At 37.5% G+C, this 23891-nt stretch overlaps 12 protein-coding genes and 2 non-coding genes across 14 annotated transcripts, besides 3 other annotated features; 6 read left to right on the forward strand and 8 right to left on the reverse strand.

Annotated features, from left to right (window-relative positions):
- Positions 1-655: 655 nt before the first annotated feature.
- On the forward strand, positions 656-1837 carry HEM15 (ferrochelatase HEM15; the record flags this gene model as incomplete). The annotated part of the gene is made up of 1 exon (NM_001183595.3): positions 656-1837. One exon carries the CDS (start codon positions 656-658, stop codon positions 1835-1837), a length of 1182 nt encoding a protein of 393 aa, NP_014819.3.
- Positions 1838-2066: 229 nt separating this feature from the next.
- Positions 2067-2140, reverse strand: YNCO0021C. Its single transcript has one exon. It is a non-coding gene; the product is annotated as a tRNA-Val (tRNA).
- Positions 2141-2257: 117 nt separating this feature from the next.
- Positions 2258-2579: a long terminal repeat (Ty1 LTR).
- Positions 2580-2724: a long terminal repeat (Ty1 LTR).
- Positions 2725-3067: 343 nt separating this feature from the next.
- Positions 3068-3400: a long terminal repeat (Ty2 LTR).
- Positions 3401-4039: 639 nt separating this feature from the next.
- On the reverse strand, positions 4040-5434 carry MPC54 (Mpc54p; the record flags this gene model as incomplete). The annotated part of the gene is made up of 1 exon (NM_001183596.1): positions 4040-5434. The coding sequence occupies one exon, from the start codon at positions 5432-5434 to the stop codon at positions 4040-4042; it is 1395 nt and encodes a 464-aa protein (NP_014820.1).
- A 680-nt stretch (positions 5435-6114) lies between these two features.
- On the reverse strand, positions 6115-8496 carry GAC1 (protein phosphatase regulator GAC1; the record flags this gene model as incomplete). Its single annotated transcript, NM_001183597.3, has 1 exon — positions 6115-8496. The coding sequence occupies one exon, from the start codon at positions 8494-8496 to the stop codon at positions 6115-6117; it is 2382 nt and encodes a 793-aa protein (NP_014821.3).
- A 1603-nt stretch (positions 8497-10099) lies between these two features.
- Positions 10100-10666, reverse strand: SYC1 (cleavage polyadenylation factor subunit SYC1; the record flags this gene model as incomplete). The annotated part of the gene is made up of 1 exon (NM_001183598.1): positions 10100-10666. One exon carries the CDS (start codon positions 10664-10666, stop codon positions 10100-10102), a length of 567 nt encoding a protein of 188 aa, NP_014822.1.
- Positions 10667-12606: 1940 nt separating this feature from the next.
- Positions 12607-13422, reverse strand: DCI1 (putative dodecenoyl-CoA isomerase DCI1; the record flags this gene model as incomplete). Its single annotated transcript, NM_001183599.3, has 1 exon — positions 12607-13422. The coding sequence occupies one exon, from the start codon at positions 13420-13422 to the stop codon at positions 12607-12609; it is 816 nt and encodes a 271-aa protein (NP_014823.3).
- Positions 13423-14193: 771 nt separating this feature from the next.
- On the forward strand, positions 14194-16095 carry LAS17 (actin-binding protein LAS17; the record flags this gene model as incomplete). The annotated part of the gene is made up of 1 exon (NM_001183600.1): positions 14194-16095. One exon carries the CDS (start codon positions 14194-14196, stop codon positions 16093-16095), a length of 1902 nt encoding a protein of 633 aa, NP_014824.1.
- Positions 16096-16445: 350 nt separating this feature from the next.
- RPS30B (40S ribosomal protein eS30 RPS30B) lies at positions 16446-17048 on the reverse strand (the record flags this gene model as incomplete). The annotated part of the gene is made up of 2 exons (NM_001183601.3): positions 16446-16634; positions 17046-17048. The coding sequence occupies 2 exons, from the start codon at positions 17046-17048 to the stop codon at positions 16446-16448; spliced, it is 192 nt and encodes a 63-aa protein (NP_014825.3).
- Positions 17049-17126: 78 nt separating this feature from the next.
- Positions 17127-17516, forward strand: FYV12 (Fyv12p; the record flags this gene model as incomplete). Its single annotated transcript, NM_001183602.1, has 1 exon — positions 17127-17516. One exon carries the CDS (start codon positions 17127-17129, stop codon positions 17514-17516), a length of 390 nt encoding a protein of 129 aa, NP_014826.1.
- Positions 17517-17611: 95 nt separating this feature from the next.
- Positions 17612-18799, forward strand: SER1 (O-phospho-L-serine:2-oxoglutarate transaminase; the record flags this gene model as incomplete). Its single annotated transcript, NM_001183603.3, has 1 exon — positions 17612-18799. The coding sequence occupies one exon, from the start codon at positions 17612-17614 to the stop codon at positions 18797-18799; it is 1188 nt and encodes a 395-aa protein (NP_014827.3).
- Positions 18800-18939: 140 nt separating this feature from the next.
- SNR36 lies at positions 18940-19121 on the reverse strand. Its single transcript, NR_132260.1, has one exon. It is a non-coding gene; the product is annotated as an SNR36 (small nucleolar RNA).
- A 577-nt stretch (positions 19122-19698) lies between these two features.
- Positions 19699-20361, reverse strand: GSP2 (Ran GTPase GSP2; the record flags this gene model as incomplete). The annotated part of the gene is made up of 1 exon (NM_001183604.1): positions 19699-20361. One exon carries the CDS (start codon positions 20359-20361, stop codon positions 19699-19701), a length of 663 nt encoding a protein of 220 aa, NP_014828.1.
- Positions 20362-21365: 1004 nt separating this feature from the next.
- Positions 21366-21800, forward strand: YOR186W (uncharacterized protein; the record flags this gene model as incomplete). Its single annotated transcript, NM_001183605.3, has 1 exon — positions 21366-21800. The coding sequence occupies one exon, from the start codon at positions 21366-21368 to the stop codon at positions 21798-21800; it is 435 nt and encodes a 144-aa protein (NP_014829.3).
- Positions 21801-22284: 484 nt separating this feature from the next.
- TUF1 (translation elongation factor Tu) lies at positions 22285-23598 on the forward strand (the record flags this gene model as incomplete). The annotated part of the gene is made up of 1 exon (NM_001183606.1): positions 22285-23598. The coding sequence occupies one exon, from the start codon at positions 22285-22287 to the stop codon at positions 23596-23598; it is 1314 nt and encodes a 437-aa protein (NP_014830.1).
- Positions 23599-23891: the final 293 nt, after the last annotated feature.

Below are 23891 nucleotides of genomic sequence, written 5' to 3' on the forward strand. Positions count from 1 at the left end.
GACCTGTGCCTGTATTTTGTCCTTGGCTTTAAATCTGTTTAATAAGAACCCTTTATTTAGATGACCATTGTTTTCGACGGTTTGTGGTTTCGACGCGCAATGTGAAAGATCTTCAATGTTTTGTTGAACAGTAAAGCAAAACAGCTCAACAGCAGGACAAAAAAAGCTAAAAAAGAACTCTTCGCACTTTTAACAAGCAGTTTTACTGAACAATTTTAGAAGTAAATTTCAGGAAGGTTCAACAGCTTTACATGAAAGAGGATGCTGGCCATTTTTTTTTTTTAAAAAAGTTTTTTATATACACAAACTCAGTAAAATAATTACAAATATGTAGCATGTGTAGGATGCCTTGAAACATCTCCGCTGGCAATAGCCGTTAGACATGCCCAATCTTCAATGGTCACCGTAAGCCTTATATGACGAAGGAGTTGCTGCCCTTCGTTTTCTCATGCTGCTTTTTTTCGTAGGGGATATGGGATTGAAGAAGGAGGACGCGAAGGAATACTTTTGGTCGGTCAAGGTCACTCTTGGCTTGACACCAAACAAGCGTAAATTCTCGTGTTCCACTTGAGTCGGTTTACAAGAAGTACAGAAATATTTAACACATACCTGCTATTTGGACAAATTTAGCAGTAAAAAAAAGAACGTTTAAAGAATGCTTTCCAGAACAATCCGTACACAAGGTTCCTTCCTAAGAAGATCACAACTGACCATTACAAGATCATTTTCGGTTACATTCAACATGCAGAATGCACAAAAGAGATCACCCACAGGAATTGTTTTGATGAACATGGGTGGCCCCTCTAAAGTTGAGGAAACATATGATTTTTTGTATCAATTATTTGCCGATAATGACCTAATTCCCATTAGTGCTAAGTATCAGAAGACAATTGCTAAATATATTGCTAAGTTTCGTACCCCCAAGATAGAGAAGCAATATAGGGAAATTGGTGGGGGCTCCCCAATCCGGAAATGGTCTGAGTATCAAGCCACTGAGGTCTGTAAAATCTTAGATAAAACCTGTCCAGAAACGGCGCCTCATAAGCCTTACGTGGCGTTTCGTTACGCAAAGCCGCTAACCGCAGAAACTTATAAACAAATGCTAAAAGATGGCGTGAAGAAGGCAGTGGCCTTTTCTCAATATCCTCATTTCTCTTATTCCACTACCGGGTCATCCATCAACGAATTGTGGAGACAGATTAAGGCATTGGACTCCGAGAGATCTATATCTTGGTCGGTTATTGATCGTTGGCCTACAAATGAAGGTCTAATCAAGGCCTTCTCCGAAAATATCACCAAAAAACTACAAGAGTTTCCGCAACCTGTCAGAGACAAGGTTGTTTTATTGTTTTCCGCACATTCTCTACCCATGGATGTTGTTAACACCGGTGATGCCTACCCAGCTGAGGTAGCTGCGACGGTTTACAACATCATGCAAAAATTAAAGTTTAAAAACCCTTATAGGTTGGTTTGGCAATCCCAAGTTGGACCAAAACCATGGTTGGGAGCGCAGACAGCTGAAATTGCGGAATTTTTAGGCCCCAAAGTTGATGGCCTAATGTTTATTCCTATCGCCTTTACCTCTGATCATATTGAAACATTGCATGAAATTGACTTAGGCGTCATTGGGGAATCGGAATATAAGGATAAATTTAAGAGATGCGAATCTTTAAATGGCAACCAGACCTTTATTGAAGGCATGGCAGATCTCGTCAAAAGCCACTTACAGAGTAACCAACTCTATTCTAATCAACTACCTCTTGATTTTGCACTTGGCAAGTCCAATGATCCTGTAAAGGACCTTTCATTGGTATTTGGCAATCACGAATCTACTTGATAAGGGCCATTCATCCCACAATCTCAATATCAGTATATTCTCTTATTTATTAATTGAGGTTGCGTATTTATGTTTTCTTTGTGGTATATAATATATCATTATTTATTGCATTTTAAAACTTTTTTTTTCATTATTTTTCTCTGTTGAATGCAGTCAACATCTCCCTTAATATTCGATACTCATCTTTAATACTATCAGCAAAAAGTTTAAGATAAAATATTCTTAAAAACGATTTCGCCCAGGATCGAACTGGGGACGTTCTGCGTGTTAAGCAGATGCCATAACCGACTAGACCACGAAACCACTATTTGTTGAAATCTTTAACAAGCGAGGAAACTTTAGTGAAATATTAAAAGGACTAAACCGGACCGGTTCTTCTATTTCTACATATCTAATCACCCAATGTAGTTTTTGAATATTTGTGAATAGTTGGATAATTGTTGGGATCCCATTGTGCACAAAGGCCATAATATTATGTCTACAGAATATACTAGATGTCCTCCCTATAGGATATAGTAATCCTCTAAATGGAACCGATATTTCTACATAATAATATTACGATTATTCCTCCTTCCGTTTTATATGTTTCATTATCCTAGCACACTATCAATCTTTGCATTTCAGCTTCCATTAGATTTGATGACTATTTCTCAATCTTTATGTTATCTCCTTACGCCGCATGTGATAATATACTGCTAGTATGACTACTAGTTGATAGAAGATAGTTGATTTTTACTCCAACAAAAGTAACAATATTATTTAGAACTATAGATTCCATTTTGTGCATTCCCATATTCTCGAGGAAAACTTTTAGTATATTCTGTAGACATAATATTATCGCCTTTGTGAACAATAGAATCCCAACAATTGTCGCAAATTTACCAATTTTCTAGATTGCAGTCACCTTTTCAATTAATCACTAGTGTTTCACTTGTAACATTGTCGTTGTTGTTTAACGTATTCTGTCCCGTGCCAACTATGACAAAAATGCAATGATTTCAGCGGTTAAATACGAAGCGCAACAAGAGTTAGCGAAAAATAAGTACCACCATTCTACGCTACCATTACTTACTGAAATTAGAGACAACTGTTATCTATTGGCAGATGTTCATACGGGGCTTTCAAATATTGATGAAATTATGTGATGTTTAGAAGAAGATTCGAACTGTTTTCAGTAGATTTGGTAACTGTGCAACCATAACTCATGCCATCTTTTGACGTCATACATAGTTGTTGGAATAAAAATCAACTATCATCTACTAACTAGTATTTACGTTACTAGTATATTATCATATACGGTGTTAGAAGATGACGCAAATGATGAGAAATAGTCATCTAAATTAGTGGAAGCTGAAACGCAAGGATTGATAATGTAATAGGACCAATGAATATTAACATATAAAATGATGATAATAATATTTATAGAATTGTGTAGAATTGCAGATTCCCTTTTACGGATTCCTAAATCCTCGAGGAGAACTTCTAGTACATTCTACATACCTAATATTATTGCCTTATTAAAAATGGAATCCCAACAATTATCTCAAAATTCACCCACTCTTCAATAGTAATTCTATAACAACATCAATACTAGTCAATATACAGTAGTTGATTCTTATTTCCCACCAGTGTAATCATTTTATTTTATTAAATCGTCCCCAACAAAAGTGGGCTCTCAAAATTCATCACATTTAAATGCATATAGGAAGAGCAACAGTTGGTTTGCATCTGATGTTCCTTAAAGATTTCGACATAATGTGCGAAGTAGATAAAATGGGTCATTTATTAATAGTTATTTCATTATTAACCAGTTGTGGTACAAATGCAACTAAAGAAAAAAACTACTAAACTATCCGGGAAATGCGCCTTAGATTGCACTTCTTAATTCTTATTTTCGATTTTTATTTTTCCTTTGATAATCATAAAGAGAAACGACGATCATTTCTAAAGCCATTTCTGCTAGTATACCGTTAAATAAGAAAAATAAAGCCAAATATTATAATTTTTCTAATGTGAATCCATAAATATCAAAGCATGCAAAAAGGGAAAGAAGTAATGTCTTGGATTTATATAGCGTATTTGTCTAAGGGGAGCCAGCTTTAAGAAAAAAAAAAAGTAAAAAAAAATTCTTAAACATAATGTCTTTTTAATGTTTGTAGGTTAGGTTATAAACCTTAATTGTTTGGTAAGTGAACGAAATGCTCAATTTGTAACGTGTTCATTTTCTTTAAGTCTTGGTGAGTCAGTAACATACTTTATGCACTTTTTTGTCGCAATTGGATAACATTTACTATTTTTGTCCAGTGTTTTCATACTGCTTTCGATTAAGCAAAGTACATTATCAAGTGCCTCTGCCTCAGAACAAGAGGGGTCATTAATTTTGGAAGTCTGCAACTTTTGTTCCATAAACTCTTTGACTTTGTGATAGCGATCCTTCAAATGGGCATCTTTCGGGCCTTCCTCTTGGATCATTGCAGTTGAGAAGCTGTTTTGAGCGGTAAATTGAGTCTGAAGCGACCTCTCCAAATGTTCTATTTTTTTCATGCTCTTGTCAATAATAAAGTTCAATTTTTTGCATTCGTCCTCTTTTCTATTATACTCTTCCTTGACATGATTCATGTATTTCTCTATATAGGTATATTTTTGAAAATATTGTTTCTCTTTCTGAGAGTAATGGGCCTTCTCTGCCTTTAAGTTATCGTTCATGTTTAATAAAACTTTAATTTCATTCTTGAGTTTTTGCACCTCATATTCCTTTTGTTTCATTTGTTTGGAATAATCATCTTGCAACTCCTGAAACTCGTGACATAAACGCCTTCCACGTTCCTGGAGTTTATAATAATCCCTTCGCAAAATGTTGTTTGCCGTTTTTTCTTCAAGCAACTGTTGTTGTAAACTGTTGATGGAAATCTTATTATCGTCAACTTCCTCTATTTCCTCAATGAAACTTTTGAGTGCTTCTGTTTCTTTCAGTTTGTTTCCATCGTCAGCTTGTCTCAAATTTTGCTTTGTGACCTTCAGCAAGTGATCGATTGCCATTTGAAGGCTTTTTTCATTAAGTTCTTTTTTTTCTAGCTGTTCATGGTAGTAAAGTGAATCTATTGCATTCTTGCTCCGTTCACACTCAGCTTTTCTGTTCGTTTCATGGGTTATCCCTACAGCAAGCGTTTCGAACGTCTGCGCCAAATCAGAAATACTATTTATGGATACATGCTTAGTTGGAATGTTACAAAGCGCATAGCAACGGTTAACCGCGTCATTGACCTCTTTCAGAGTTTCATTTTTCGATTCTAACTTAGTTTCATTATCAAAAGAATTCTTCGAAGCCCTTTTTCCCCTTGGTGACTTTAAGCTAGACTTGTTGGGGGTAATAGTGGTGCTTATCGATGATGGGATCGACCTTTTGACGGTGTTATTCTTGTTGATTTCATTTACTTTTTTTCTTTGATCAAAAATGTTAACATCATCATCACCAAACCTTACATTTGGCTTAGATGGTGTCATTTCTTTGTAAAATGAATCCTTGTAAGGGGAAATCGCGTGAGAATTGTTGTAATAATCCTCGAAGGAGTTGCTATAGCTTGTATCTTCTGGCATGGCCTTATACGAGAAGTTACAGAGACTAACAACTTATCTTAGTCAGTTCAGTCGTAAAATTAGAATAATGTTTATTAATTTGAAAAAAAAGCATTTTTATCACTCTTTAAATTGGCTGCTTTTATAGTAAGTTTCTCCTCTTTCGACAACTTATTTACTGGCACAATATGATAGAGCCGAGGGCGGCTAGAGATCAGGCGAAAATGTGTGGCTGGGCTTACGTACACAAAAAATATTGGGGCCGCTCAAGAGCCCAAAAGTAATTACAGTCATGTTTTTTTATCAAAATAGCATCGAAAAAAAATTTAGGTAAGGCTTTACAAAACACAACACTTGTAATTGTAGATAATCAATGTTATTTATTAATGATGAAATGTATATATAGATATATATATATATATATATATAAGTTAAACGCCAAACTTGCTTCAATGTAATATAGTACCGATTCTTGGCTGAACTGAAGTGTGTGGTCGGTAAAACAACAGCGTAGATGCTTTTAAAAAAATTGTAGTATCACAGTTATATGTATAGCAAAGAAAAAGAGTCGCCTCTAAAAAAAAAAAAAAACTCCATAAAAACAACAAAAAGAGACGGACGCGGTTAACGAAGTAGTAACTTGATGAAAATGAATAAAAAAGAATAAAATTAACAAATAGAAAAGTTGAATCTTTTAAAACTCAAAGTCGCCATCGATCAACCTCTTGGGAAAGGATGGGTGGAGATGAACTGAAAGTATTTATAAATGGGTTGGTATTTCTGTGATGATCAATCAAAGCGTCATCACTGAGACATGCAGATTTATCATCCTCATCTAAGTAAAAGTGAGGAGGAAACGAATTATTGTCTATTTCTCCCGCAATCTGATTACTATCACTATCTTCGTTTTCATAGTCAAAAATATCAGAAGCTTGGGAAATTCCCGAGAAAGGAGCTGCGCTCGAGAATGAAGTAGATTGAAGATTCGGCGACGAGGGATGATTGTAGAAACAATGGGAATCCAATAATGATTGATAGTTGACATATTTGAGATCACTCTTCCCATTCGAATGATCGTTTAGTATTGTACTGGCCCGGTTCTGAGATGAAGATGGTGCACTGGTGCTGTTTGCAGATGATTTATTCTCCTTAACTGTTCCATTTTCTTTTGAGGGTTTGATTAACGTGTCTGTGGAATTGTTGATAGTCGAAGTTTTATTATTTTCGTCCATAGTAGTATCTGTAATAACACTTTGTTTGTCCTCATATGAATCCTCCAAAGAGGTAACCAAATTTTTACTATCGTTGTTATTAATAGTATTCTCATTTCTAAAGCCTCCGAAGAATGATGGAGTAGAAATCTCCGGCATTAGGGAATTTAATGAATGATTAAACAAATTGGCCGTTGTGAAGGTATCATTAGGTTCATATAGGTTCGCATAATCAAAATTATCGAGCTCAGTAAGTGGGAAACTACAAGAGGCGGAAGAAGAATTTGTGGAGGAATTGTTTGAAGAAGCAAAGGATAATGAAGAGGAAATGGAGGAAGATGATGAAGAATATGACGATGAACCAGAATATAGTGATTGATGTTGAGATCCTAATATTGGTAGGTCAATACTATTACTGGCCGTTGGTGGGGCGAGCACATTGTTCTTATCTTTAGTTATTTTACCAGTTCTGGCGGTGTCGTTAGCCAAAGCAGAAGAAGGAGGAGGAGGGGTAGCATTTTCAAGTTTATCTAAAACAACGTTCAATCTCTTGGGCTTAACCCAGCTTGTCGTATCATTATGATAAAGATGTTTCAATGGAGATGTATTATAGTAATCTGTATCCTCGCTGAACTTTCTTGATTGAGGTAAAAACCTTGAAAGAGTGGGATTCGAGGAGACGAACCTTGCTTTCATTTCCTTCGGCGACATGGCTGCATCTGTTTGAGAAGCAGGCTCGACGACAACTGGAATCTTTTCCTTCGTTTCACCGCCCTTCTTGAAGGTAGTCATGAAAAGGTGATAATTTTTACCATTATTATTATCATAATATGTTTCATTATTAACGTCATACCTGCAGCATAATTCAATGTTGAGTGGACAGCTGCTTGTATTCTTTTCCATAGTAATGATTCTTTTGATGAGTAAAATGTACTTCAAACTATTCAAATCAATTGTAAATTTAAACTCATCAACATTCGAATTTATCGTTCTATTAAAGTTGGCGGTAACGTAATGAATATCTCTCCAAGAGTTGAACGTAAATTTAATTTCCAAATACTTTTCAAAACTCAAGTTTTTGACGTACACTAGACCTGTAATTTTGCTTGAATCATCGCCTAATTGAGTGAGAGAATGCAGTTTTACATTTTGGCCATTTAAGTACTTTGTGAGCTGACCTTGCAAATCGGAGGCCGATAATGTTTTGGTAAATAGTGGAGGGGCTATCTTGAAGGGAACCAAGTCTGTGCAGTGAAGTTTCCAATCACATATATTTGTTGCCTGAGTAGCCAGTGAAGAGGTAGCAGATTTATTTTCAGAAGTTTTTCCTCGGGTAGATAAAGAATTATAGGTATACCCATACTCGGCCTGGCTATTGATGTGCTCGTCAATATCATCCTCATCTTCTGAATCATAAAGGTCCAACTTGAACATGTTGTTTAAGGAATTCATATAACGAAACTTCTTTTCATTTTTCAGCAAGTTTGTGACCAACGAAGAATCATTGAACCAGCAGTCCTCATTGTTGAAAAGCTGGACGTCATCAGCAGCGGTATTGCTATCAACAGGGGATAATGTGGGTGAGTTTTCATTTGAGATAGAACTTGGCTCCGCGTTTTTATCAAATCTCTTAACAGTTGTTAATTCAATAGCAAAACGTACATTTTTCTCAGGTGATGTGCAGAAAATTTCTGACTTTGATCTTGAAATAGGTTCAGGGTGTGATATTTTCAAGGATGACTTTAATTTCCTAATCGGAGGGTGAGTGGGGCGACTTATAAGGCTGTCTGACATACTTTTAATCAAATCGTTATGAGGGAAAGAAGGTCTCGCCTTAGCTGGCGATAACGTAGTAGCAGTTTGTATTACCATGGTTTAAGCTCTTGTTCTATAGTAAGTTCCAGTTCCAACTTGTTTACAAAAATGAAGTTAAAATACAAAAATAAAAAATTCTCACCATCTACTAAGTACCAGCCTCTTATAGACAGTTAATGTGATGTATTATTATATCGATGATTAGCTGTAGCAATAACTGTGTTTAATGCCAGAGGAGAGAAAAGAAAAAAAATATAGTTTTGGTAATGGATCAAAAAAGTTACAGAAGTAATCTTAAATCTCTCTTTTTGTTTTATCGTTATCCGTTCCTTAACAAAAGTAAGAAAAAAGATGTAAGATAGACTATGGAAATAGTATATTATGCGTTATGTAATGGAAGGAAACTACAGATACGTATATATATATATCAAATGCAGTGAAACTAAGGATACAAAAGGAGGTGAATGATGCCTGAAATAGCAATCCCTTATATAACAAATCACGTATAAGCATGAGAAAAGCTTTCCCCAGATTGCGAGAAAAAAAAAAAGATAGGGAGGGAAGGGAATCTAAGATATCAAAGAAAAAAAAAAAAAAAAAAAGTAAAATTAGAGAGGAAAGACTGCGACAAATAGAGAAAAACTGTTGATTCGGGTTGTATTCGTTTCTTTTAGCAGTAGTTTTCTGTTGATTTGACGTACGTTGATTCACCCCCTGATGTTTTTTAGGCCACTGCCCCACTCTGCTGCAGATAACCGCCCATAACCCAGTGAGTATTTTTTTCGCCGCGTCCTCCTTGATTGTCTGTCTGGTGTTCTTTTAGCTTGGCTGTTACCAGCCTGCAGATCCACGCCACGCCATCTCACTTACGGACGAGGACGCTCTTCATTTGCTGCATTCATAAGAAGGGGCAAAAAAAAGAGGTTTGTCGCCGCTTTGGAGCAGCGCGTCTTTCCGCGGAAGAAATATAGTTTTCGGACCGAGAAGAAGCCACCACATCCCACTACTCGCTCAATACGATGTGTGGAGAATGCATGGTCTCTACGCATTTTGTATGACGGAGCTTACGTAAGCCGTTTCCTGCGGGGTGCGTCAATAGACCTTGACACTGCTGTGGTACTCCCGCCTTTCCTTTGTTTGCGTAACAGATCTCGGAAATTACATGGTGCGTGCTCGGGCTTTTTGTGATAAGAGTACTCCAGCACCGATTATTGGTGTTTACGGAGGCGCTTCGTAGCATTGCAGATACACACAAAACTAAGAGTAATAAAAATAGCTACGTAAAACAAGATTGGTTAAACTTTATTGTGCCGCTTGTGTACATTCGTATTCCGAAAAAGTAAGGTGAAATCACCGTCACCGATGCTCATGCAGCTACTCCTCACCTTTTAAGGTTGAAATCCGCTTGTCCTTGAGTAATATTCCTACGTATTATGGAAATAATGTACGAATCTGTGTCTATGTATGCCTCATAATTACAACAGTGTTGTTGCTTCTTCCTTATTTAGCCATAGATACGCTGGTTTGCGTTCTCCGCCCCCGCACCTACCATTTCCTTGGCGAAGTAGTTATATGGGGAAAACTCAACAACTTGTTACATAATCCACCAATAATTCAGATGAAAGCACATACAAGAAAATAAAAAGGTAAGTAATGACGTTCAGCACAATGGAGTTGTTAATTTCTGGCCAATGCTTAGTATGCTCTCCACTCTTCCCTTTAGTGGGTTCGAATTACAATCAATCAGCTTCATGGTGGAGAAATCGATCGTGGCTTTACTCTTGCCTATGGTGACGCTACCATTCTTTACATTTTCTTTTTTTCCTATTCCTTCATCGATGCTAAAACTGTCTCCAAATTGTTCTCGAAACAGATTTTGCAATTCTTGGATCTTCCAAACGTTATGGTTTCTCTCTTTCAATTCTGATTCAGATAGCACGTTCTTGTCGCTTGCACACAAACCGATGATCATTATTACTATACTATCGGCAATTGTTTGGCTTATCATTGACTTCTGTGTCCACTCAATTGAAACGCTGCTCGCAGATATTTCTACTTCGACGTCACCCAGCATTAACAGTTTCGTGGCATTTTCCGTTGCAGTTGTTTCTATGCAACCGAACGTTTGGACAATATGAAGGTACAAATCATTAGTTCGATCTGTCCCACTGTTATTTAGATTAATTCTTTGATGAGTTCTGTCACTTTTGTCCTTGGGTAAATCCATTTTACGTTATAATGCAAATTACGTGAGCCGCTCTTGTTCAGTCATAGTGCAGACATGCAATTTTATCTCCGTTTCCTCTTATTTTTTTCTTGTTTTTCTTGCTTTCTTCCTTTCCCGAAGAAGAACATCCGAAGTTAAAAAAAAAAATCTCAAATTTGAGACTATTTTATTCTATCGTTGAATGAGTGAATTTTGTAAAGAAGTAAGTGAATTGATTAGATAAAGCATGTTTATCACATAAAGTCTTTTTTCATAGTAGCAACGATGCTTGATACCATTATGATTTATATCTTTTATCCCCATCGTCGGTTATCTAAAAATTAAAATCAAAAAAAATACATAATCATTGTATACTACGATATCGCCTTTTCGGCTAGATTTCATATGCATCCCTCTCGGAAAACAACAACAGCACATATGCATAAAACCACTACTTTTAAAGACTCGACTTTGAGTGGCCTGGGTTACACAACTTGCGATATTTCGATGTTTTCTTCCCTAAGCGTCGCAGTTGAACAAAACATCGGCTAAATTCTTTTCTCTTAGCAGAAACTTCATAGAGTTCATTAATAGTGATGGCTCCTTTTAGGCTAGGGACCTTTTTCTGAAGTTCTTTCTGTCACTATCCTCCGCAACCGCCTTTAAACTATTGAATGATTACTTTGCTAGGCCAATTTTTTTCGATCATTAAAATAAATTCTGAATATACCATGAAAATAAAGTTGCGCTTGTGACCTTTTTCGAGAAACACCATTTCACTTGATTTTGCATAGTTATTAGCGAAAATAGCACGATTTTTTTTTTTTCGATGCATTTTCCCTTTGCTCTCCTTACCTGCAAGGTTAGCGCAAGCAAAATGTCAAAGATGCGTCTAATATAAACATGTATATATAGTCCAAGTGCATTCAAGGAATACTATCGTAACAACTTTTTTATCCTCCTTCGATTATGCAGTATCAATTGTCGAAGAAAAAGCTTAGGTCACAATATGGTCGAAGGACGGCATATCATGATTCTAAGAATGCCTTTCTTTCTAAAAAGATGACGTTTGGTTCTATTTCAGTTATTCCCAGTTTGCTACCCATTTTTCTTTTCATTCCTCGAATACTTCCAACAAACATATAAAAATTTTCGTAATCGTTGACCTATTTTGGGGAGTTCCTTTTTTCTTCTTTAGAACTCCCTTTGGTTATATTTATTACTACGCAGATTTCGAGTAGTTGTCACATCAAACAGAATAAAAGGGGTATTGTAAATTTACTGACTTTTCCATCAATCCCGTATGAATGGATGGCTTACATATCTTGGAACGCAGACTTCGAAATTAAGTATTTAGGAGTGAGAATGTGCGTTAGCATTTTGTCTCATATCTAAATATTCAAGTTTAACTTGTATTATTTGTCCTCAGTACAAGAGGTGTACGGCTTTTGAAAGTCCACTCCCCCATTTTTATCCGGATCTCTGCCGCTGGATTCTATTTTGTCACAAAGTTTGTGCCTTGGAGAGCGCCGTTTGCCAGCCCGTCATCAGTAGGACCCTTTTGTGCGGCTGCCAAATTTTCTAGAGATACCGCCGCGGCCGCCTCTTGTCTGGAAGAATTTGCATTGCCAAGGAAATTGATTCAGTTCATTAAGTACAGTTGTGAAGCACTTTAGTTACTTAACATGAATGACAGTTTTATTAGGTGTAAAAAAAAATCCTTTTTTTCAGAGAGCTATTTGTAAATATTATATGAATATTAAAAAACATCCTTTTTGAGTAAGAATTCCTATGAAACAAAATGGAACAATTTCACTTATATTGTAAGCGGATTTTACAACAGATATAAAATATTGTGCGCCAACATTAAAGTATTAAAGAACCCGGAATTTAACAATTGCAGAAGTATGATCGTGTAGTAGATTTTTTATGTTAAAATCCTATCTCTAAATGCTATATTATTATAACTTGTGGCGCCTGTTTCCCTCTTGAAGCTGTTTAAATCTTTTGAATGGCTCGCCGCTTGCCCAAAAAGGCAAGGTTCCGTTAGTCTCCATTGCTTGTGCTTTGATAAGCTTCTGTTTCATTTCACTGTGTAACAATTCTTTCATACCTAGTACACTTTTCGGATAAAGCCCTTCTAAATTCTGCTTTATGTCCTGAAGAACTTTTTCATTGAATGTTTCAGTATTTGTCAATTGATAATTTTTTGTAATAATAGTTCCTATCAATTCTTTAAATAGAACTGGTGTGCTGAAAATCATATGTTCGTTTGCAGAATTTATACCCAGTTTTTGAGTTAAGGTAACAGAAGTTCCCACTTCTGCGACAAAACCGAGATTGCTGAAGGGAAAAAGAAGAAATACTGAATCGTTTTGCGAGTAAACAATGTCACAAAGAGCAACTAGCGATGCGCTAAGTCCGATGGCCGGTCCATTCAAACAGCACACCAGAACCTTTTTATGGATTGCAAATGCGTTCGCCACAAATATGTTAGGAGAGCTTATAGCAGATACCAGCTTTGAGACTTTCTCCACTTCGCTTGTAACGTCTCCATCGTTTAGCTTGTTAACTGCTGAAAACTTACCTCCCGAGGAGAAATACTTGCCTGAGCTTTGTAGAACAGTAAACAAAACAGAATCAATATCGTTTGCCTTATGCAGTAATAGTGCAATGTATACAAAATCCTCGAAAGTTAAAGAGTTCAAATGTTTTGGATCAATTAATTTGATTATGAAAAAGGGACCATTAATATGGTAGCACACACGACTGCTCATAGTTAGAAGATAACTCACTAGACTTAACACCAGAAAATCCTACTCTGTAATAAAATAATCCCGGGGTAATGGATTGGATTTTTCTATCAGGATCGTTTACGTATATATAATACACTGTCGGAGTTTAGCGCGCTTACAGCCGCTACTTGTGGAGTCCTTTTTTTTTTTTTTTTTTTGGGGTTTCAGACATCCAGTAAAGAATAGAAACAAGCAACAAACTTCAGAACTGAAACAATGCTTTTTTAAGTTATCGCCTAAATATATTCAAAAAATATAGATATGCTAGATTTTCAATTATACCAAAGTTCATATTTTCAAAATGAATGTTAACAAAAAGACAAGTTGATGGCCCTTTTTCATAAAGTATGCGTTTAGTTTCAAGTAACGCCGGCTGACGTGGACGATTTATCAAAGAAGTGGTTTTGGAATACTCTTCTTTTGCAATTAGAAAAAAGGCAAAACTAAATGCAATGCAAGCAGTTGCCCATGGTACTTGAAATTGTGTCTCTGGTTTAAAAGATCTATGATATAAGTCTTAACTGATCTTATAGTTGTTTTTTTTTGAATTTTCCAAATAGTTTATATGATCATTGAATACGTGCGAGACGTCCGAAAAGGGGCCAGTCAATACCTATGAAAAAAAATCATGAATATGTAATAATAAATATTGAATGTAGAATATACATAGTAGAAAAGGAAGTGCTGTAGCGATTGCCATCTCCGCTACAAATTACAGTTCGTTACTTTAAGTGTTGATAGGCGTGATTTAATATGGGACTCCTAAACTCTTCAGATAAGGAAATTATCAAAAGGGCTCTACCAAAAGCGTCGAATAAGATTATTGATGTTACGGTGGCTCGACTATACATTGCATACCCTGATAAAAATGAATGGCAGTACACTGGACTTTCAGGAGCTCTTGCTCTAGTAGACGATCTTGTGGGGAATACTTTTTTTTTGAAATTAGTTGACATCAATGGCCATAGAGGAGTTATCTGGGACCAAGAATTGTATGTGAATTTTGAATACTATCAAGACCGTACTTTTTTTCATACATTTGAGATGGAAGAATGCTTTGCAGGTTTATTGTTTGTAGATATTAATGAAGCATCGCACTTTTTAAAGAGAGTTCAAAAGCGTGAAAGATATGCTAACAGGAAAACTTTGTTGAACAAAAATGCTGTAGCATTAACCAAGAAAGTAAGAGAAGAACAAAAATCTCAAGTGGTGCACGGCCCAAGAGGGGAGTCATTGATTGACAATCAAAGGAAAAGATATAATTATGAAGATGTGGACACAATTCCAACTACAAAGCATAAGGCTCCTCCCCCTCCTCCGCCAACGGCCGAAACATTTGATTCAGACCAAACAAGTTCATTTTCCGATATCAATTCGACAACAGCATCCGCACCGACTACCCCAGCCCCTGCTCTTCCTCCTGCATCTCCTGAAGTAAGAAAAGAAGAAACGCATCCAAAGCATAGTTTACCGCCTTTACCAAATCAGTTTGCGCCATTACCAGACCCTCCACAACATAACTCTCCACCTCAAAATAACGCGCCTTCGCAACCCCAAAGCAATCCATTTCCATTCCCAATTCCTGAAATTCCCTCGACACAGTCTGCAACAAACCCATTTCCATTTCCGGTACCTCAGCAGCAGTTTAATCAAGCTCCTTCAATGGGCATACCACAGCAGAATAGGCCCCTTCCACAGTTGCCTAACAGAAATAATCGGCCTGTGCCACCTCCTCCGCCAATGCGTACCACTACTGAAGGTTCAGGTGTTCGCCTACCTGCTCCTCCACCTCCGCCAAGGCGTGGGCCAGCACCACCGCCTCCACCACATAGGCACGTAACCAGTAATACCCTGAATTCTGCCGGTGGAAATAGCCTCCTTCCACAGGCCACTGGAAGAAGAGGGCCAGCACCACCACCTCCTCCAAGAGCATCTCGCCCCACACCAAACGTTACGATGCAACAAAATCCACAACAGTACAATAATTCTAACCGCCCCTTTGGATATCAGACAAATAGCAACATGTCATCTCCACCCCCTCCTCCAGTGACAACTTTCAATACCCTGACACCACAAATGACTGCAGCAACTGGACAACCTGCAGTTCCCCTTCCTCAGAATACTCAAGCACCTTCGCAAGCCACAAATGTGCCAGTGGCACCACCACCTCCTCCGGCATCTTTAGGCCAGTCGCAGATACCTCAGTCAGCACCCTCAGCACCTATTCCGCCAACGTTACCATCGACGACGAGTGCTGCACCACCTCCGCCACCAGCATTCCTAACTCAACAACCTCAATCTGGAGGAGCTCCAGCTCCACCCCCACCTCCTCAAATGCCAGCTACATCAACATCCGGAGGCGGTTCATTCGCTGAAACTACTGGAGATGCAGGTCGTGATGCACTTTTAGCTTCAATTAGAGGGGCAGGTGGCATAGGCGCTTTGAGAAAAGTTGACAAATCGCAGCTAGATAAGCCCTCAGTTTTACTGCAGGAAGCACGTGGAGAATCTGCTTCACCACCAGCAGCGGCTGGAAATGGAGGCACACCTGGTGGACCTCCGGCTTCTTTAGCAGATGCGTTGGCAGCAGCTTTAAACAAAAGAAAAACTAAAGTGGGAGCTCATGACGATATGGACAATGGTGATGATTGGTAATGGAATGCAAACAAAGATGAAACTACTGTTATAGAAAATATGTAATTTTATGTACTCACTATTAATGATCAAAGTAATTGCTCTTTTTATGTATAGTTTCTTTAATCGGAGGAAATTTTGATATAGGTTCAAAGGCGGTCAGTGATTGAATGATCAAGGTAATAGTCGGGCTACAATGATGGCCATCCCTATGGCCGTTTCAAATGTTTGAGAAAATGATGTATAGTAAATCCTAGATTTTAGCAGTTCGAATCAAAAACCCATGTAAAAAGGGTAAATATTTCCTAATTATAATATTTTTGTTTAATTACACATGTAGAACAATAAAAGTATAGAATTTTAGATAGTATCTATTGGACAGATGGACCTGGGTTCATTCTTCTCTTACCGTTAACCAAGGTAACGTTAACGAATCTTCTGGTGTACAATAATCTCTTGTAAGCACGACCCTTTGGTTTCTTTGGCTTTTCAGTTTTTTCAACCTTTGGAGTTTGAGACTTAACTTTACCAGCACGAGCTAGAGAACCGTGAACTTTAGCCTAAGGAGAATTTGAAAAAAAAAAAATTTTTCATTTAATGTTAGTAATGAGATATTCAGACTTGTGTTATGGAGTTACTGCAACGCAGACGCTAATTTTTTAGGAAAGGTCTATATTCAACATGTTGTGAATATTAACGAGAATAATCGTCCTTTGAAATTCTCGTCTTTCTTCCTTTTTTGTACATTTACATCTCAACATAATAATGATACAATATTTTATTTTCTTTTCATTTTTCAGTCATTATCTACAGGCATTTGATGGATTATTAATATTATCATGGGGCAATCTTTCCTATTCAAAATATTACTTTGATCGTAGTTTTCCCTTTTAATACACCTTCTTCCTGTATGGGGACAAGTTTCCTAAAAAAAGCGTTTCGTGGAGCATTTTAACACAATATTAACGTACCATTTTGTATAATTTGTTTATCTAGTATCTTGAGGAAGGAGTGCTAATTCAGAATCTTCATCCTTAATATTGAAGATTGGGATGAGATTACTTCACCATGGTGAATACGGGACAAAACTAATTGGAGGAAAATGCAGCATAGATGGGAAACTCGGTCACCCTTGCCCGCTAAGCAGAAGACGCAAAAAACATCTGCGCGAAAAAGAAATGGGTCCACAATATGTACGGATGTATGGTCCCAAAAGAAAAGCCATAATAAGGACAGGAAACCCGGATGACGGCATTAATTTACCTGACACCGGCCGAGGCACCTTAACTGCAGCCACAATTTGGTCACGAGCTTACCATTCAAATTATTCTTACCTTGTACGCCCAAAAGTAGTGACTCTTTCTAAGCATCGCGAATTAATGACTACTTTTCTTTTATACGTTTTATATGTATGTATATATATAAGTGCCTTCATAAAATAGACAAAGACATTAAGGAGCCTTTGAAATTACTTAATTGAACAACACAGGTCTAATTAGTTGATCAATCATCGATTAACCATTAGTGATAAGAAACAATGTCTTTGGAAAGAGAGGAACCACAACATTTCGGAGCAGGGCCAGCTCAAATGCCTACACCAGTTTTGCAACAAGCTGCTAAAGACTTAATCAATTTCAATGACATAGGTTTGGGTATCGGTGAAATTTCTCACCGTTCGAAGGATGCCACCAAAGTGATTGAAGACTCTAAGAAGCACTTAATCGAACTGCTAAATATTCCTGACACTCATGAAGTGTTCTACTTGCAAGGTGGTGGCACTACTGGTTTTTCTTCCGTTGCTACTAATTTGGCAGCTGCATATGTGGGTAAGCATGGGAAGATTGCACCTGCCGGTTATTTAGTCACCGGTAGTTGGTCTCAGAAATCTTTTGAAGAGGCAAAGAGATTGCACGTTCCTGCTGAAGTTATCTTCAACGCTAAAGATTATAACAATGGCAAATTTGGTAAAATTCCGGATGAATCCCTTTGGGAAGATAAAATCAAAGGTAAGGCTTTCTCATACGTGTACCTATGTGAGAATGAAACTGTTCATGGTGTTGAATGGCCAGAATTACCAAAATGTTTAGTAAACGACCCCAACATCGAAATTGTTGCTGACTTATCCAGCGACATTTTGTCTCGTAAGATTGACGTTTCTCAATACGGTGTCATCATGGCAGGCGCCCAAAAAAACATTGGTTTAGCAGGCTTAACCCTATACATTATCAAGAAATCCATCCTTAAGAATATTTCTGGCGCTTCTGATGAAACATTACATGAATTGGGAGTACCAATCACCCCTATTGCATTCGACTATCCAACGGTGGTGAAGAACAACTCAGCCTATAATACAATTCCAATTTTCACTTTACATGTTATGGATCTCGTGTTCCAACATATTTTGAAGAAGGGTGGTGTTGAAGCGCAACAGGCTGAAAATGAAGAAAAGGCCAAGATATTATATGAGGCATTGGATGCAAATTCAGATTTTTACAACGTTCCAGTGGATCCAAAGTGTAGATCAAAAATGAATGTCGTTTTCACCCTTAAAAAGGACGGCCTTGATGACCAGTTTCTAAAAGAGGCAGCTGCTCGTCATTTAACCGGTTTGAAAGGACATCGTTCAGTTGGTGGGTTCAGAGCCTCCATCTATAACGCGCTTTCAGTGAAAGCTGTACAAAACTTGGTAGATTTTATCAAGGAATTTGCTGAGAAAAACGCTTAATATCAGCGGAATATGCCTGTAATTTGGTTCAAAGAAAAACTTTTTCAAGTCATATGTAAGTTTTAAATAAATCAGTTTACGAACATGCACAAGAATAACTTCTCTTCTTTTTCTTGAAATAAAGGCCGAATTATACGATATGATATGAGACGTTCTAATTACAATACGATACCGTGAGATAAAAATAGCGATATCCTCGTACTCAAAGAAGTCTAATTGTTTTAGCCCGTTGATCAAAAAAATAAAATGTATTTTTATTTTTTTGTCATCCAGCTCAAGATCGTAATATTGGCAATTAACAACCGAGCGAGGCACAGGGCAAAGAGAATGTGGGTGAGACTGAACTATCTCTCCCAATATATTATACTTTTTTTTGTCGCGTCTACCAATTAAATGAAAACATAATTGGGAATACTTTCCTCTTCTTATATTTTATCTTAACTCGTTTCCGATCTTCTGATATTCTATTTGTATATGAATAAGAACATTATTGTAATCGAAAGAAGTATCTCTTTTCAAGAGGATTACTTTTCATTGAAAACTTTTGGACGGGCAAAAAAAAAAAAGCGCCAGCAGGAAGAAAAAAGGAATCTAGTAAAAAATAAAAATTAGGTTTATAAAGTAGTAAGTGAAGTGCAAGAGGGAGCGTTATTGGACGATCATATTGTGATCGGATCCCGTTTATTGGTCTTTGATTCAATTTAAAAGAAAAGAAATGTACAGGTTAAACTTCAACATACCAAAAAAAAATTACAATGTGGCAATTAAACAGAGAAGAACTAATTCTTTAAAAATAGACTTTCAGAACTATATATTAAAAATAAAAGAAATTTCAAAAAAAAATTTTTAGATTGATGTGAGAAGAAGCAGAATATTTTCGTATATAAATTTTCATGTTTTTATAAATCAGCATCGTCTTCATCAGGTAATGGTAAAGCAGTGGCTTGGTCCATTTCTTGCTGGTATTGGTGCATTAGTTGCTCGTCAACTTGCACCTCAGGTGGGGCCAATGCAGGAGACGCAACAAACTCCAATTGTGGGTTACCGGCAAGTTTTCTAGCCAACCACAAGAAAGGCTTTTCAAAATTATAATTGGATTTTGCAGAAATGTCATAATATTGTAAGTTCTTTTTTCTATGGAAAGTGATAGTCTTGGCCTTGACCTTTCTCTCTTTGACATCGACTTTATTGCCACATAGCACTATGGGAATATTTTCACACACACGGACTAAGTCTCTATGCCAATTAGGGACGTTCTTGTAAGTGATTCTGGATGTGACATCGAACATAATAATTGCACATTGAGCATTGATGTAATAACCATCCCTTAACCCGCCAAATTTTTCTTGGCCTGCGGTATCCCAGACATCGAACTTAATTTCACCGAAATTAGTATAAAAAGATAGAGGATGAACTTCTACTCCGATAGTTGCAATGTATTTTTTTTCAAATTCACCGGTCAGATGTCTCTTCACAAAGGTAGTCTTACCAGTACCTCCATCACCAACAAGAACTAACTTGAAAGTGGGAACCTCGGCATTGTTTTGAGCAGGTGCTGACATTACGAACTTATATAGGTAGTCACAGGTTTATATCTTTATTGTGCTTAGCCGAACACTTACTTTCTCTCAAATTCCATCAAGAATTATTGTTTATTCCTCCAGAAGAGATCAAGTACCATTTACACTATTTTTTGTATTTAAGGGGTGGCAGAATTCAGGATGCCACATGCGGCTTTTAATGATAGCAAGCTTATACAGCGGAAGACAAAAAAACGGGTAACTGACATTGTATATATTCACCTTGAAAATAAGTGCTAACGCCATGTAAGGGTATGGCCCGCTTAAAGGGCAAGTTCACTCCGCTCAAGATACAAAACTGAAACGATGAAGAAAAAAAGAGCATCTTGACCTCCCGTGACTCATTAAGACCACTTGAGACCACTTGCTCTATGTGTATCAACCTATAAACTGTATATCTTTTGCATTTTGCACCTCCTTAAGGAAAGAAACTCCCTTCGAAAGTATTATTTCCCTGTGGCCCCTTACTTCTCTAATTGACAAGACAGAATTTTCTCGATAATTCCCTGGATAAAGTGTCAGTTTATAGAGTAGATCTCACTTGCCTTTTGACTGCTTCCGCAAGCAGAGGGATCGTAAGTTGTACACACCATTGCCTTGGCTATTACCACCACAATGTCGTGGCAATAGCGGAACCGTGCGGATGTAGCCATTGCTGCAAGCGAAAGCGCGGAGGTTAGCGGCAATGGCGTTCAAAACGGGATGGCTTCTTCGCCAAGTACACGGAATAATATCCAGATAGAAGTATTTTTGTGCGGTAAAGGGTACCACATCTGCAGCAGCGCAATGAAAATTGCGTATCAACAGCAAAAGAAATACTTAAATAGCATGTTTAGCACTTTTGATATAAAAAGGGGCCGCAAATGTTCTGGCGTATTACTGTTTTTTCTTGTCAAATGTGTCACTAAGCAAGCAACTTGTAATCAAGACCTCAATTCAAGGTTAGTTTACTCCTTCTCTCAAATACTACGTAACAGATCTTATTGATGACTTTGGCTTTTACGACCTTCGCTATTTCCAAGATAAACAATTCGTCCACGAATGAAGATTCTAAAGTCATGATACTGTGCGATGAGCATCACCCTTTCGAGAAGGGTTACTTTAAGTCCGCCATACGAGCCTTCGGCAACAGCATTAAGCTAGGATTAATGGGTAACTCGCGACCAGAAGACGCAGCGTCCATATTCCAAGATAAAAATATTCCTCACGATCTGACGACGGAAGAATTCAGGTTGCAGCTGGTCTGTATGGCTTTTTCCTGGTTCATATTTGGTCTCTTCATCGCCTGCTTACTACTTTGTATCACGCTTGTGCTAACATCGCGATATCCTGGAGAAAATGAAAACAAAGCCACGGAAGTTGTGCCATCCAGTAATATTGACGACGAAGAAAAGCAATTATCGCTTTCCGACATGATTTAGTACTACGTGGAAGAAAGGAAAAGAAGCTGCTTTTCTCATTTAAAACATTTAGTTTATATACTTCGCCTCTGGAGGACTTTTCAATTTATGCAATATGTGAGCACTTCTCTATTCTCGATTAGGTCTCTGATATATACATATACATAAACATAAAGCAGTAAGTTGGGTCTATTATACTGACAACCCTGTTACCCGCATTGAAATTGACAGGCTGCCCATTGATTGGTCAGTTTCCCACTAACCCGCGCTGGAGCTGATTTTTCATATTTTTAAGGATTTTGTTTTAGCACCCATCCGACCTCAGTCAATATATCCTTTCGCGACCAGGCTTTCCTCCCTTTTGCTGCTAACTGGTTACAGATTTTCCTATTTTTGGTCATTTTTATCTTTGAAACTGATTAAGCTGAAAAAATTTGAGCTTCTTTGTTGTAAACTATTTTGTGCTTTCAGTTTTATTCTAGCTCGACAAAGGTAACAGACAAAAATGTCAGCTTTATTACCAAGATTACTCACAAGAACAGCTTTTAAAGCTTCTGGGAAACTTCTGAGGCTCTCTTCAGTAATTTCTAGGACCTTTTCTCAAACTACTACTTCCTATGCAGCTGCTTTTGATCGTTCCAAACCGCATGTAAATATAGGTACGATCGGCCATGTTGATCATGGGAAGACAACTTTAACCGCAGCCATTACGAAAACGTTAGCCGCAAAAGGTGGTGCCAACTTCTTGGACTATGCTGCCATCGATAAGGCTCCGGAAGAAAGAGCTCGTGGTATTACAATTTCTACTGCACACGTGGAATACGAAACGGCCAAGAGACATTATTCTCACGTCGACTGTCCAGGCCACGCTGATTACATCAAGAATATGATTACCGGTGCTGCTCAAATGGATGGTGCTATCATTGTTGTAGCTGCTACCGATGGACAAATGCCCCAAACTAGAGAACATTTACTTTTGGCCAGACAAGTTGGTGTCCAACATATTGTCGTTTTTGTTAACAAGGTTGATACCATTGATGATCCAGAAATGTTAGAGTTAGTCGAAATGGAAATGAGAGAACTTTTAAACGAATATGGGTTTGACGGTGATAATGCTCCAATTATCATGGGTTCTGCCCTTTGCGCTTTGGAAGGTCGCCAACCTGAAATTGGGGAGCAGGCCATCATGAAACTTTTGGATGCAGTGGATGAGTATATTCCTACACCTGAAAGAGATTTGAACAAGCCTTTCTTGATGCCCGTTGAAGATATCTTCTCTATCTCCGGTAGAGGTACTGTGGTCACTGGTCGTGTGGAAAGGGGTAATTTAAAGAAAGGTGAGGAATTGGAAATTGTTGGTCACAACTCCACCCCATTGAAAACAACAGTTACTGGTATTGAAATGTTTAGAAAGGAATTGGACTCTGCTATGGCAGGTGACAATGCCGGTGTTTTACTTAGAGGTATCAGGAGAGATCAATTGAAGAGAGGTATGGTCTTAGCTAAGCCAGGTACCGTTAAAGCCCATACAAAGATTCTAGCCTCTTTGTACATTTTATCCAAAGAGGAAGGTGGTAGACATTCTGGGTTTGGTGAAAACTACAGACCACAAATGTTTATAAGAACAGCTGATGTTACAGTTGTGATGAGATTTCCTAAGGAGGTTGAAGATCATTCTATGCAAGTTATGCCAGGTGACAATGTTGAAATGGAATGTGATTTGATCCATCCTACCCCATTAGAAGTTGGTCAACGTTTCAATATCAGAGAGGGTGGAAGAACTGTTGGTACCGGTCTAATCACACGTATTATTGAATAGACTTATTGATGCAACTGGAGTATATTTCTATATATTCTGTTCATTTCCCCTCTCATAATATATACTTGTTTCGTTAAAATTTTATACGTGTAAATAAAGTGCCATAAATTTTTCAGCTTTACTTTTGGTAGAGTCCTGCTAGCACTAGATTTTACAATTTCATGTGCACACACCAAGGACGTGTTCTTATGTATATGTAAAAGATATCAAGGCGTTTTTGAATGCGTTTTTGTTGATTTGTTTACTTTCCGGCGTATTCCTACGAAAAAAGCAAAGAAAAATACAAAAAAACG

Source organism: Saccharomyces cerevisiae, chromosome XV (genome assembly GCF_000146045.2).
Source record: "Saccharomyces cerevisiae S288C chromosome XV, complete sequence".
In the NCBI taxonomy this organism is placed as follows: domain Eukaryota; kingdom Fungi; phylum Ascomycota; class Saccharomycetes; order Saccharomycetales; family Saccharomycetaceae; genus Saccharomyces; species Saccharomyces cerevisiae.